We start from the raw sequence: 13,113 nt of genomic DNA, 5'->3' as shown, positions 1-13,113 counted from the left end.
ATGCTTTTTAGAGCCATTTAGTATTGTTTCAGATTAGCATATGCAATTGCTAAATGTGTTTAAATCCATGGGAAGTATTACTGCATTGGGTTTTTCACAGCTTTCAGCGAACACTTCAGCATCATTTTTTGTTTATGTGAAGACACTCTCCTGATTATGAATCCTGTTTTACCTGTTTGATTACTTTCTGCTGATTACTTGCCCAAGCCAGACGTGTAAACACCACAAGCTATGTCCCAGCAATTTATGCAAAATCCTTGCTGACAACAATGCCATGTCAGGATGCACCATTAGATAAGGATCTGACCCACCCACACATGACTCACCTTTGGCAGCTAACTCTGCTACGTCAAATAAAATGGTATGTTGTTGTGCAGTTTGTGTTTCATGTCTAAATGATGAGCACTTCACAAGCTACTGAAAACAGGTTATTCTTCTTAAAAACAACCTCCGAGAACGATCATCTATGTAATGTCCTCTTTTCAAAATGAAAAAATATTGGCAGCAGCTTAGTCAAAATGCCAAAAGAAACCCTTTATAAGTTGTGTGCCAAATCCATCTGCTTCAGCAATGGCTGCAGTTCACTCAGGACCACAGTGCATGGTAACGTGAGCTCTATGAAACTGCTTAAATGTCCTCATTGCATCCCAAGACTGATCCTACTACTTTCAAGACCAGTAGTTGAAGTAAGAGGGAAGAGGACTTGAATACTGCTGGTTGTCTGGACAAGCCATTCAGAAGATCTAAACTATGTTCATTCTTGCCTTGGCCATCCTGCTTCACCGTGCTCTTCCTAGTTTGGTTTCCTAACCATGATCTACAGGGGTTTTCAGCTTTTTTCAAGTAGCACATTCCTCAAAAGTGACAACATGGAGCTCTGCACAGAGGATTGATACCTGATGATAACAAAACTGTGGGTTGTTTGTGGTTTTTTGTTCTTGTGCCCAGACAGCTCCCAAGCAGCCTGGAGAGCCTGGGAGAGCTGGGAAAACCATGAACAGCCTCCTCGCTCCAGGCACACGTATGATGCTTCAAGTCAGACAAGACCATCCAGCCTCATGTGAACTGACAGTTCCACAGGCAACCTGTAATTTCTGCCATTACTTCCCAGAAATTAAATTTCTAGGTCAACAATTTGCTCTGCTATTCTGTAAAACAGTAGAATTATCCCTCATGACTGTAACCCACACTCATCCACAGAGGCAAAGGACATATGAGGTTGCCAGTGACATCACCTCAGAAATCACAACTAGGAAATGGAAAAGGCACAAGAATCCAAATTACAACATTCACAGATGAAAGAAGAAATGCCATGTTCTGAAAGGAGCCCACGTGACATTTCTAGACCCGAACTATGCAATTGCTATTAGTGACACTACAAGTGTCGACCTTCAGTGATAAATGAGAATAAATCAGAAATTAATATCTAGGCCTTTGTGCATCTGTGGAAGTCTAAACATTTCTCTTCCTAAGTCTACGCCTGGAGAAGTACACGTTGCTACTAAAGCACAACAGCAACACAGAACTGTATTTGCAGCACACTCACTTACTTTCTGTACTATTCCTTCTACTGGGCTTGAAGGCATCATTGTCTCCTTGCCTTAATTTTTCCAGTTTGCCTGCAGTACCCTCCTGGTGTAATTTTCTTTAAGCTTGGCCTTTAACAGCTGCCAGTATTTGTCTGTTGAGAACATGAAATGCTCTAACAGGATGGCTCTGCTAAGAAGGACAGGGTTTCCTGAAGGTTTCACTGAATTTGTTTTGAAGTTTAGCTTTTATCTTGAAGAATGCTGTTTGTAACTGAGACCGATGCTTTTTTTTTAAACAAGCATACTCCAGACATGACAGCACACACGTTTGTGAAACTATGAAGATAGATAGCTTCTAAAACAATGGTGATCTGCATTATTATACAGAAGTATTTAAATGCCAGAAGGCACAAGTGAATAATTCTCCTGACAAGCTTTCAAAATCTGCATCTAACTCAAACAATCTGAAGACAATAAATACCTTAATTTAGCTGCCAAAAATGCAAATTATAATCCCTGTATATCCTGCTCCACCTCAAATTATCAAAGGTTCATGGTACATGCTTACTTTTGAGATTGTGTTTCCAGGTGCTACAGTTCTTTTCCTGTGTAAACTATCTAGCTGCTCTCTGGTAACCTCTGGAATACGTTTGCTAGAATGTAAGGTCACACTGGATAGTAGGTGGATTTGTGTAAATACTCCGCACTTCTATATCTTGACATTTAAATAGTTTTCCAGCGTGTGCTACACTTCAGAAAGCCTTTCATATGCTGAACCACACTGTGACATCTTGTGCATACATTATGTTGTATAAAATACAATGACTGTGATAATGAAATATTTCAGACTGTTCACTTTACTTACTTTTCACATAGACATTAAATGTTACAGAAGAGCTGGCATCAGAATTGGACACAAAAAATGTGTAAATGCCTCCTTCTGTTCCTTTTAATCGAGTAAGGTGAAGTTCACTTGTATAACTGTAAAGAAAAAAACTAAGCGTTACTGATGCTCACAACTTTGGGTGAACAGGAAATGGCTGCACAGAAGCTAAGGAGTGAATTATTAGCATGTTGTCATCTTTGGCAGACACTGTCCATGCAAATACTCTTTATCTTGCATTATGACTGCCCCTACACTACAGCATCCAAAAGTTTTTCCACTTCTAATACTCAGACGTGTGCCCTGGTGCCCCTGCGCACACACCACCACCTTGCTCCTCTTCTTGCTGAGGAGGAAACCCATATACACCACCCAGGCCACACATGCTAGGTACTTTACTGGATTTTTGGAGGGCCAGGGCTCAGAAAAGAACAGTGCACAGCTAAAATAAAAGCATAAGCTTTTGTCCAGAGCACTGGGATCTGCTGGGGTGGTGGAGGGAGTCTCCATCCACAAACAACTTTAAATTCTAATTTTTGCTTATTGGGCAGGAATGGCATCTTGTAGGTGAGTCATGAGTATGTGGCACACTGGTCCTCAGAGGGTGTGGTTAGCTCAATGCTATTCCAAATTTGGTTAGCAGACTCTGTAGGAGTTACTGTGGTAAGCCATGCACACTGCAAGTAATTTCATCATGATCTCCATTTTCCTCTTTCCAGAACAGACTCGAGTTTTCTGTTCCAAAACAAAATTGATAGTACTTTGTCATTTGTATTACCTGTTATTGCCCACAGTCTTAAACTTGACATAATGGTCCGATGAATTCTGTAATGTTTCATTCATGTACATCCAGACTTCTTCCTTAGGTTTTGGATATGCCTCATACTCAACAGTTAAATTTCCATTTTGTCCTGCATTTATATCTATTGTGGTATTCATTGTTGCAAACAAACGGACAAATCCTTTAGCTGTTGGCCATAAGAGAAGAAAAAAAATAATTTCAGGGCCATTTAGAAGATTGTCAGTACTCTAGCCACACTTAGGTTACTTCAAGATCAATGATCAAACGTCTGACCATGAAACAGGAAACCTCATCTACAAAACAAAACCAAGGCTACTAGCTTCATATAGCAATGAGGCACAGGACTTAAAAAAATTATTATCAGAAATAATTCCATCCTCTTGTCATAAATATCTTCTATTTGCTTTTGGAAAAATATAAGCACGTGTTTGATTCCACTCAAGTATTTACATTTTTCCAAAAATCAGAGTGGTTGTCTGATATGAAAGAAACGCTAAGAAAAAAAGCAAGATAAATTTATCATTCATGACAATATACAAGAGTATTTAAGGTTTCTTTATCAAATATAATTAAGAACAACATTACAAATGATGCTACTAAAACCATAACTAGAGAAAAATGTGCTAAGTCCACAGACCTAGATACCAACTGTCTTGAACTAAGGCATTTCTGTTCATCTACTGCTGGGTCTTAATCTTTTATTTGGCAGATAACATTCATCACTGTGCAGTTTCGTCCCAAAATATGTAGAGTAGCATCATTACTGCAGTGGATTTAATTTCATTAATAAGCTCATCAGCTTCGGGATTATTCCCTTTGAAAAGACAATTTTTTTCAGTTCTATTACACGAATTCATAGGGGAATTAGTAGTTTGACAGGCAGATTGCAATTACAATGAAACACATTTATCGAGAGAACTTGAATTTAGACCAAAAGGCAATCTCAGATCCTTGCTTCTTCCCACTGTCTAGTAATCAAACTGCTGTGGCCAGCTGGGCACCTGAGCTCGGGAAGAGCAGAGCCAGCGGGGCTTGGTGAAAGCATATGGAGCTGCCAGAGCACTTGACAGATGCTTTGGGGGAGAAAGGATGAAGTAAACTCACAGCAGGCAAGTAAACTCTAACATGCTCTCCACCATTAGAAAACAGAAAAAGGTTTTACATCTGGAAACTGAAGATTTTTAGTTCCTTCAAAGAGCTTTTTTTCTATTTTCTGAATAAACACAGGATCCCCTGTGCAACCTAGATTCAAAACTGGACCCAAGAGCCTTCATATAAAATTTTATGATTGTGCTATCAGTCCCTGAAACACTCTTCTAGAAACTGTTTAGTCATATAAATTAACTGTAAAATAAGTATTTAGCAAATTTACCAAAAATACTCATTATTTCTTGTAAATCTTTTGGCCAATGTTAAAGGCACAGCAACTAGGAACTGATACAATCCCAGGATCTCTCCAGTACATGCCATACACCACTTCTCAGGACCCTGGGAGTTGGCACAGTTCAGATAAATACAGTTAGTTTGACAATGAATGGTGAAAGGTATCCAGGAGGCAGAGCTATTTTCTTCTAAGCCAAATTTGAGAAAGTGAGGAGAGAAAAATCTCAAAAAGAAGAGACACCAGATTTTCTCTGGCATTTTTTATTAAATACAAACTGCATTTTATTACATACAAACTTGTTACTTCATCTTCTGCTTTTTATAATGTCATACTTTATTTTTGTCCCCAGACTTTCCAAAGTCAATCTTTTTAAAACCACATTTGCATACGTAGTATTCCTAAGAATTTCTGTAGTTAAGTACTTCCCTCATCTTATAATAGAAGCTTTCATATTGTTCACCCTGGGGAAAAGATCTTCTTTCATAGTTCACACTGTTTCACTCTTTTACATATGAATTTAAATTGAATTTTAAAAGTGAGGAAAACATCCCTGTCATTATGAGCCCTACCCCCTTGAACAGCAGAGTAAGGTTAAGGGCACTCAAACCTTTGCTGCCCTGCTGAAGGTCTGACCTGCACAGGTCAAACACTTCTGTTTTCTTTAAGCTACCAGGGAAAGCAAAACAAGCAATGTTGCAGGAGTATCTGTGCAACAGAAAAGCAGATTTTAAAGAAAAAAGGATCAAAGGCTACACTTCCCTCAGTCACGACCACCCTTGAATGGTAAAGAACTGAAATGTTTGTGGCCAACTAGGCGGACTTCTTCAGAATTATCTTAACTAGACCAAAATGTCCTTAATTTATCAAATCATCAGGTTTCAGCAGCTTTAAAATTCAAAAGGCATTGTGGGTCACCCAAGTTAATATATAGAATATAGGTTAATATCTAAAGTCTGCTATTAAACAAGAAGAGGGAGGGAGTCCACTCAGTGTTACAGGACACGATCTAACACCTGCAGAAGTGATGGATAGTGGGTTTACCGCAGGGGTGAGCTCCAGAACAATTTCATGATGTCTATGCACACTGCAGTGTTCCTCAAGGTATTATTTTAAAGATACATAGATAGCTATAAAAACATAGACATGTCAGTATCAGTGAAATTTCCCATGCTTGAAAGGCAGGTATTAAAGATATGCCCTGTGCTTGTGCTGTCAAATCACAAAAGCACAGGGATAGTACCAGGCCAAGATATATTACTTACTTTGTTAAGACTGGATTAAATTTAAAATTAAACCAAGAAGGATGAGACAAATCAGAGAGATGAAAACACTGTCGAGTGGTTGTTCTGATACAACATTCCAATAATATGCAAAGGGTTACAGAAATTAGTCATATACACCACAACACTTCCTGAGCCATCCCATATGGTACCAGTCAGTAATAACCTTTTAATAAAACAGCTTCACTCATCCAGGCCTGGGGAAAGGCGAGAGATGGAAAGGAAGGCTCCCCAGTGTTCTCACTTTCCATCTCCCCTTCTTAGAAACATTAAGATTTCTACAAAACTATTTACCTAGTGCTTTCAAGGTTACTGTGGCATTGGTTTTTCCAAAAGAGTTTTCTGCTTGGCATGTGAATTCTCCAGAATCATTAACTCCCACTGAACGGATGTTCAATGTTAATTTCATTTCGTATCCATAATCACCCAAATTTCTGCTTTTGGTTGTAACAATCTGTCGGTAAAAAACAATTAACATCTAAAACACTGTGTATGCAGCATCTTTCCCAGATAAATTAAAAATAGAAGTAATTATAACTTTGCCATATTAATATTCATAACTTTAAACCGGAATAATAAGCCAGCACGACAAACTTGTCACTAGAATCTTTCCATGCAAAACAAATGTGTGATCAGTTTTCTCTGGGAGATAATGTCCTTTCCTAAGTCCTACCCTCTCCTCTTATTCTTTATTGCATGTATGTGTGTGTGTGAGAGAGAGAAAAATGAAAAGGGTGTTGTGCCCAAGGTCAGATCCAGCTCACTCTAGCTAAATTTCTAATGCTGATGAAGGTGAGGAACCAACAAAAGGTTCTATCTGCAATAACAATGCTCCTAGCTGTATGGCTTGATGCAAAATGACCACTGGGTCTTGACTCTTCTAAAGCTCAGAAGCTGCAGATATGGTAAAAAGTCACTGCAACTCTGCAGTGTGGTTCACCCCTCAAGTGGTGGCTAAAAATCACTGAACTCTCTAACAGTTGTAACGCTTCCCAGTGAATGATAAGGGAGAATTTAACGTGCTGGAGCTTCATTTTTAACTGAGCTGCTCTAAGCACTATGTATGGCATCTCCTGATTGCAGAAATACTGCAGAGAGTCCTGCTGGCAGCAGGCTTTACATGGCATCCTTCCTCCAGTATCCACCCTGACTCTTGGTCCATAGTAATCCAGATTTATTAATTATAAAAGCAACTAGAAACTTTATTCTCTTTTCAAAGCATTAAGTATATCATGACCCTGTGCCTACATATGCACAGAAAAAATAAACTTGACTTCAGTTTCTGTGAAAATGTTTGGTGTGGTGGGAAAGACTGACAAATTTACACTGATTAATACAAATGCAGACTTGGACTTGTTATGATTTTCTAGTAGAATTATTTCAATTCTTGGAGGTTCCAAGAGCATCCAGATAAATTTAGTCTTCCTAATGCAATTTTCATTCATCCTCAGCTACAATAATCACAAATACAAGTCTTCCAATTTTCAAGAGTGGTAATAACTTCAGTTACACAAGCAAAAAGTATTCTGTTTTTGGCTTTTTTTTTTCCTCACACTTAGTCAGGATAAAACGTAATTCTGAATGTATTTACACATTAATTTTATTTACTCTGTTTTGGTATAAAATTTAACTTAATAGTCAATATTTAAAAGGAAGGATTCCCTGCTATTTACCAGAAAGGACAGAAAGGTCAAACTTATTTGGTCAGAAATATTTTCCTGGTGACTTTTACTCATTAAATAGAAAGTGATAAAGCACAATAACTTAAGGGAAGGCCCAAATTTCATCCCACTGTAACAAAGAAAAGGGCAGGGAACAAGAGAAGAAATGAAGTTCTCACATGAAGGACTTGCAGTTGACCTTGGCACAGGACCAAAAGCCCCATCTGCATGTCCCACACTGCCTTCATGTCATTTAGACCTACTCAACCTTCAGAGCTGTGAGGTGGGATTTCTGGAGCAGCGAGCACTTAGTGTGAGCAGTTCTGTCAGAGGGGCAGATTAGCTAAACACAGCACGCCCACCCCCAGGGAACAGGCCTTTGGTCTGCTATCTGCTCGAGGAGATGTGACTTATCCAAACATCACAGCATCACAGAAGCCTTTTTCTCCACACACACATGGAGCATGAATTACATATTCTGGTCACTACCATTAGCAGCAAAGCCCACCTGATTAGCATGGGAGTGTATTTGGCGGGAGCAACTAACAGGTCTTCACAAGGGCTTTTAATTAATTTAAATTTCAGGATATACCCAGAAGACCAAAGAGGGTCCTTCAAAAAGAAGCCAGTGCCTGCTGCTCATTTCAAAGGCAGAGCTAGCAGCACGCTGGCTAACCAGGGGAAGGGATCTCTCTGTCCCTCATCTGCAGAATAGCTGTGCTGCCAGTAATGAACTCTCCTGGAGCACTTTAGCTTGCCAATAATTTAATTTGGTGATGCCAGGCAGTAACTTCATCTATCACTACACATAAAAGCCAGTTCAATGGTTCATTTTTCAGAAGCTTCCCAGTTAGTCAGGCACACCATGTAATTTAAATGAATTAATCATTCCTGCAAATGCTTACTACTATTCCTGTCACACACAATCCCATGCTAATTAGCAGGTATTTTACTGTTAATGATAACGACTAGAATATGTAATTTGCAGTCCATGTGTTGATATTTGCAGTTCCCATTGATTGCAGTGTGATGTGTAGGCACTCCATGCTTCCACATTTAGGCAGCCCAACAGAGGTCACCTAAACTTCACATTGAAGAGCCTAACTTTAATTTATTTTTGGGAAGAGAAGCTCATGCCGATGCTTTTCCTTCCAGCCATCCACATGGGCAAAGAACAGTTGTTGCTGGCCCACTACTGGTTTGTGGGATGCAGGACCTTTGGAAATGCAACAAATCCAAATCAGTATAGCACTGGGTATCCAAGACAAGCCCATGAATGTTTACAAAGAGTTTATGTACTCTGCTGAGGCATACACGACACAATTAAAGGAACTCACCCCACTCTTGTGAGAAATCCAGCTAGCTTGTACACTGCTATCCACATCTGTGATTATGCATGTAACTTCAAATTTTTCCCCTTCTTTGAGAAGCTCATAGCTTTTTGATAAGGTGATGACAGGAAGAGTTTTGTGAACTGGAAAACAATTTAGAAGTGTGTTACTTTTCATTAGCTTCAGAGCTTCTGGGGGGATAAAAATCAACAGCCATTAACTTTCCAATAAAATCTCAGGCCTCCAAGAGGAATTAAAATTTCTTTAACATATTACACAGTTGTTCCTTTACCATAAGCACACTTCTGCTTCAATTTCCCTTGAAATTACACTTGAGTTTAGATAATAGTTGTTAGAGTGTAGCAACTTGCATGAAAAAACTTGAACAATGTTGAACTACCAATGAGATGATTCATTCCACGGCAGAGATTAATAAGTTGTACTCTGGAATTGAAAACTGTGAGGTTCAGTCACTGAAAAACTACTGCCTAGCATAAACTGCAACTTTTAATTACAAAATACTACAGCGGACATGAAGTAATATCCGTCAGGTCCCTGAAAAGTCCCTGATGGACAGCGAAGGAAGGACGGGTACAGCTGAAGGACTTCAGCACGTCCATCCCTGAAAGCATCACAACTTCTGCTCATGGCAATGGTTCACAGAGGTGGCTGGAGCCAAGACTGTGGACAAGTTCATCACCCAAGAGGTGGTAGGTGGTTACAAGCAGCTGAGCGCTAGCTACACACCTGTTGTGCGTCAGGGTGTCTTCTGACAACATTCATGTATATCTGAGGACTATGTGTATCTTATCTGTGCAAAGCACTTCAACTCTTCCTCTGTTCTCTTCACAGTTTTTCTGTTTGCTTCACCCTTTCTTCAAATTCTCATCATTTATGAGACTCCAGTAAGCTTCCCACTAGGGCTTTTATGCAGGAAGACTCACTTTCAAACTCTGAATGAAAAATGTATCAGATAAGGTTTTACAGAGTCTTCCTGCCTCTAACACAGGCTTTGTAGTTGCCTTAGGCAAATGATATGAAATTTAGGAAAGCACCATGCTATTCAGCCATATTCATGCATGAACAATAATGTTTTCCTCATGTTGCTCTACGTGGCTGTGGAAGAGAACAAAGAAATGTGTTTGCTCTCTTCAGCTATGAAGTTCACATAAAGACCTCCCCTGGCATTCACCAAGAGACAGGAGGAAGCCAGCGCAGAAGGCATGCTGTGTTCTCATCCGCCACAAACATCTATGGACAACAAAAAGAAATGCTGTAAGGCCATAAAGCATCTCATTATTTTGATTTGGACATAAACACTGTCTGTGCTACTGTAGCAGGGTTGGTGTATGTCTGATATGCCTTAACACCTCCCTGTGTCACAGATGCCTCTTCTCTCTTTCTGCATGAGAAGCTCAGGCTTGGGCATCTGAGTGCCATGGTCAGGATTATGAAAACACTGCTCACCAAAAGGTCTCCGAACGCACTTCAATCTTCAGACAAGGAGAAAGTGTGAGTTTCACCTGATGAACTTGGGAAGGACTGAACTCTACCTACAGCACAGTAATTTTAACAGGGGATGGCAATGCTGCTTTGCTGCTGCTGGCCTTCAGAAGACACTTCACTTATTGCACTTCCCCATGACAAAGAACATAGGCAGAGCACCCAGGTCCCACCAGCCACAACCAGCTGCCCACCATCAGCGGGCTGCTGGCGATGGATGTCAGGTCGGCATCCTGCCATCTGAAGTCACTGCTGTATCAAGCAAGTACAGACTTTTACTCCATAAAAAAGTGAAATAGTCCAATACTACAACTTGCACTGTCCCATGTCAGACAAATGTCAGTTACATTAATCAGCTGTCTTTGGCCACCCCTGAAAAAAGAATTGAAAAAAAAATCCTGTCACAGAACAAACAAGAGAGTCAGTGTGATCGGACTTGATTTTTTTCATCAAAGGAGAATGCCAGGGATTCTTGTACTGATTAAACTTTTGTTCTCTTCTCATTTAGCATTCATTAAAATTCACTGTATTAAGAATTTTCAAATGACCACGAAAAACACTTCTTCAATTTGTCACAGCAAACTGCACACTTGAGATGGCCTCCACTGCCTACACACCACTGAGGAGCACAGCACCGGGCAGTCCCCACCATGGAGCAAACAGCAACGCGTCCCCTCATCGGGCCACAGGGCATCCCTCCTTCCCCAGCACTGGAGGAAATGGTGGTGGTGGTGGCCTGCCCTCAGCTCCTAACACCTGGCACAAAACAGGCACCGGGAGGAAGCACCACAGCCCGCTGGAGACACTCTCCTTCCAAGGGGAAAAACCCAACGGGACACCTCGGCTGCGTGACCCGGAGTGCCCTTGCAGCCAGCAGGAACTCCTGGTGCGCCACCCGTGGGTGTGCAGGGGCAGGGGATGCTCCCTGCCCACACCCTGCTTGATGCCAGCCTTGGCTTCGCTCCAGCGGCGGAGAGGGCTGCCTGCCTTCAGAGAGCCCCACAGCCACGCGGAGAACACGCTCATTCACCTGCCCCTGAGGAAACACCGAGCCACCCTGGCTTGCTAAACTGCTCCTGCCACCTCTCTCCTGAGCTAAGTGCTTCATCTGACAGCTCAGCCACAACACACTCCTCATCATGTTCTGAGCACATGGTTGCTCTTGTGACCATCCTCACTCATGGAGTCAAAGAAGGGCTCTCTGCTCCCCTAAGCTCTGCTTTTCACTGAATTGCTCTTCATCAACACTATCAATCGTCTCTTCCTCACTTGAAAGCAACAGACATGAGCCTGGCATCCAAATCTCCACCTTGTCTGCACAAACCTGTTCAAAACTTAGGGTTTGTCTTCAGTGTTTAACAGCACAACCCATATTTCTTAGAATAGTAAAAAAACAGCCCTAGAAATCACCAGGAACAGAAAATAACAGTGATTTTGACCAAATCTGCTCAGCACAGCCACAAGCCAAGTGTCCCAAGATCAACCTGTCCCCTGACACAGCTTGCCCCGATCAAGCTTTCTAGGCCCACCACCTTCCCCTGGACAGCCTGCATCAGCCACAGAGCAGTCCCCCACTGTGCAAATACCTCTGGCTTTGAACAGGAGACTTCAAAAGCCTCCAGAGGAAGCCACCACCTCCAGCCTCCCCAGGACAAGGTCAGGACACAAGGTGCGTCTTAACAACACTTCCCATCAGCTCATGGGAAATGAAGGGTAAAATCAGATGTCCTACAAGAAGGCAAAAACCCTGCATTACCTGGCCTCACATTCAGAAAAATGTGCTCTGATATTTTCTCCACTCCATTGTGCTTGGCCAAGCACTGGTAGCAGCCCTTAAATGACCTCTGTACGTTCTTGATCATGATGCCTTTCTGTGGATTGGGAATGAAAGTCATATTTCTGGGGAGACTTTTGCCGTCACATTTTCTCAGCGTGAAATTTGAAACATCTGGATCTGTTAGTGGGCACACTAGCAAGATGTCACTGTCTTCTTTTCCATAGATCAGAGAATCAACAAGGAAGAGCACATTTGGATCTGCAAAGAAACACAAGGACCTGTCAGAGAAACTGACATTGCACAGGGAACTTCTGATGACCCTAACTCTGAAACTGGGCCCTTACAACAACGTTTCATATTCAGTCATTAAAACCAAGTATTACTCAATTCATTTCTACCAAGAGACACTTAATTTTGTCCTAAAATAGCAGCACAACAGGAGATGTGCAGTTGCATTCAATACTAGACACACTAAAGAATCATGTGCACTAAAAATAATCTTACTGCTTTTTTTATTTGGAGACAGAGGTGGGGGGTTTTGCCTTGTTTAGCTCCAAAGCCTCTACCCCCAACAGTAAACAGATTCTCACAGACCATTGAAAGTAATTTGCTTTTAGCTAGTGACAAGGCTGTAAGGTTTCATGCCCACAGGAGGATTCTGAAGAGATTTATGAGCAATGGAAGTTGAAAAGCACCTAAATTACGGTTTCACTTCTGTAAAACACATAATCTAAATGAACACACATTGCCACCAGAGGAAGCACCAAACAACTTCTCTCTTTCTCCCCTCCTGAAAGCAGGGGATATTTTTAGCCTCCTTAGAAAAAAAAAAATAGGCATATAACATCTGATTGAAAAATCATCACGTAATCTTTCAAAAGGTAACTTTTCTAAAGCATTTAATCTTGTCCAAGCAAATCACACATTAAACATACTTTAGACACAACCAGAGTTGAAGCCCAT

At 41.1% G+C, this 13,113-nt stretch overlaps 1 protein-coding gene across 1 annotated transcript in view; it reads right to left on the bottom strand.

Moving 5' to 3' along the window:
* The window catches only part of KIT (v-kit Hardy-Zuckerman 4 feline sarcoma viral oncogene homolog), a gene marked incomplete at its 5' end in the record, with an annotated part of 35,179 nt that overhangs the window by 18,928 nt on the left and 3,138 nt on the right, over positions 1–13,113 (bottom strand). Inside the window, 5 exons of the mRNA XM_008935214.1 lie at positions 2,395–2,510; positions 3,191–3,380; positions 6,173–6,332; positions 8,877–9,013; positions 12,130–12,408. Coding sequence (XP_008933462.1) covers positions 2,395–2,510; positions 3,191–3,380; positions 6,173–6,332; positions 8,877–9,013; positions 12,130–12,408 — 882 coding nt within the window. The remainder of the gene's footprint in view (positions 1–2,394; positions 2,511–3,190; positions 3,381–6,172; positions 6,333–8,876; positions 9,014–12,129; positions 12,409–13,113) is intronic.

The sequence above is a fragment of the Merops nubicus genome, unplaced genomic scaffold, assembly GCF_000691845.1.
Source record: "Merops nubicus isolate BGI_N331 unplaced genomic scaffold, ASM69184v1 scaffold3072, whole genome shotgun sequence".
Lineage (NCBI taxonomy): Eukaryota > Metazoa > Chordata > Aves > Coraciiformes > Meropidae > Merops > Merops nubicus.
Note: the sequence above shows the minus strand (reverse complement) of the source record. Positions and strands in the feature narration are given on the sequence as shown.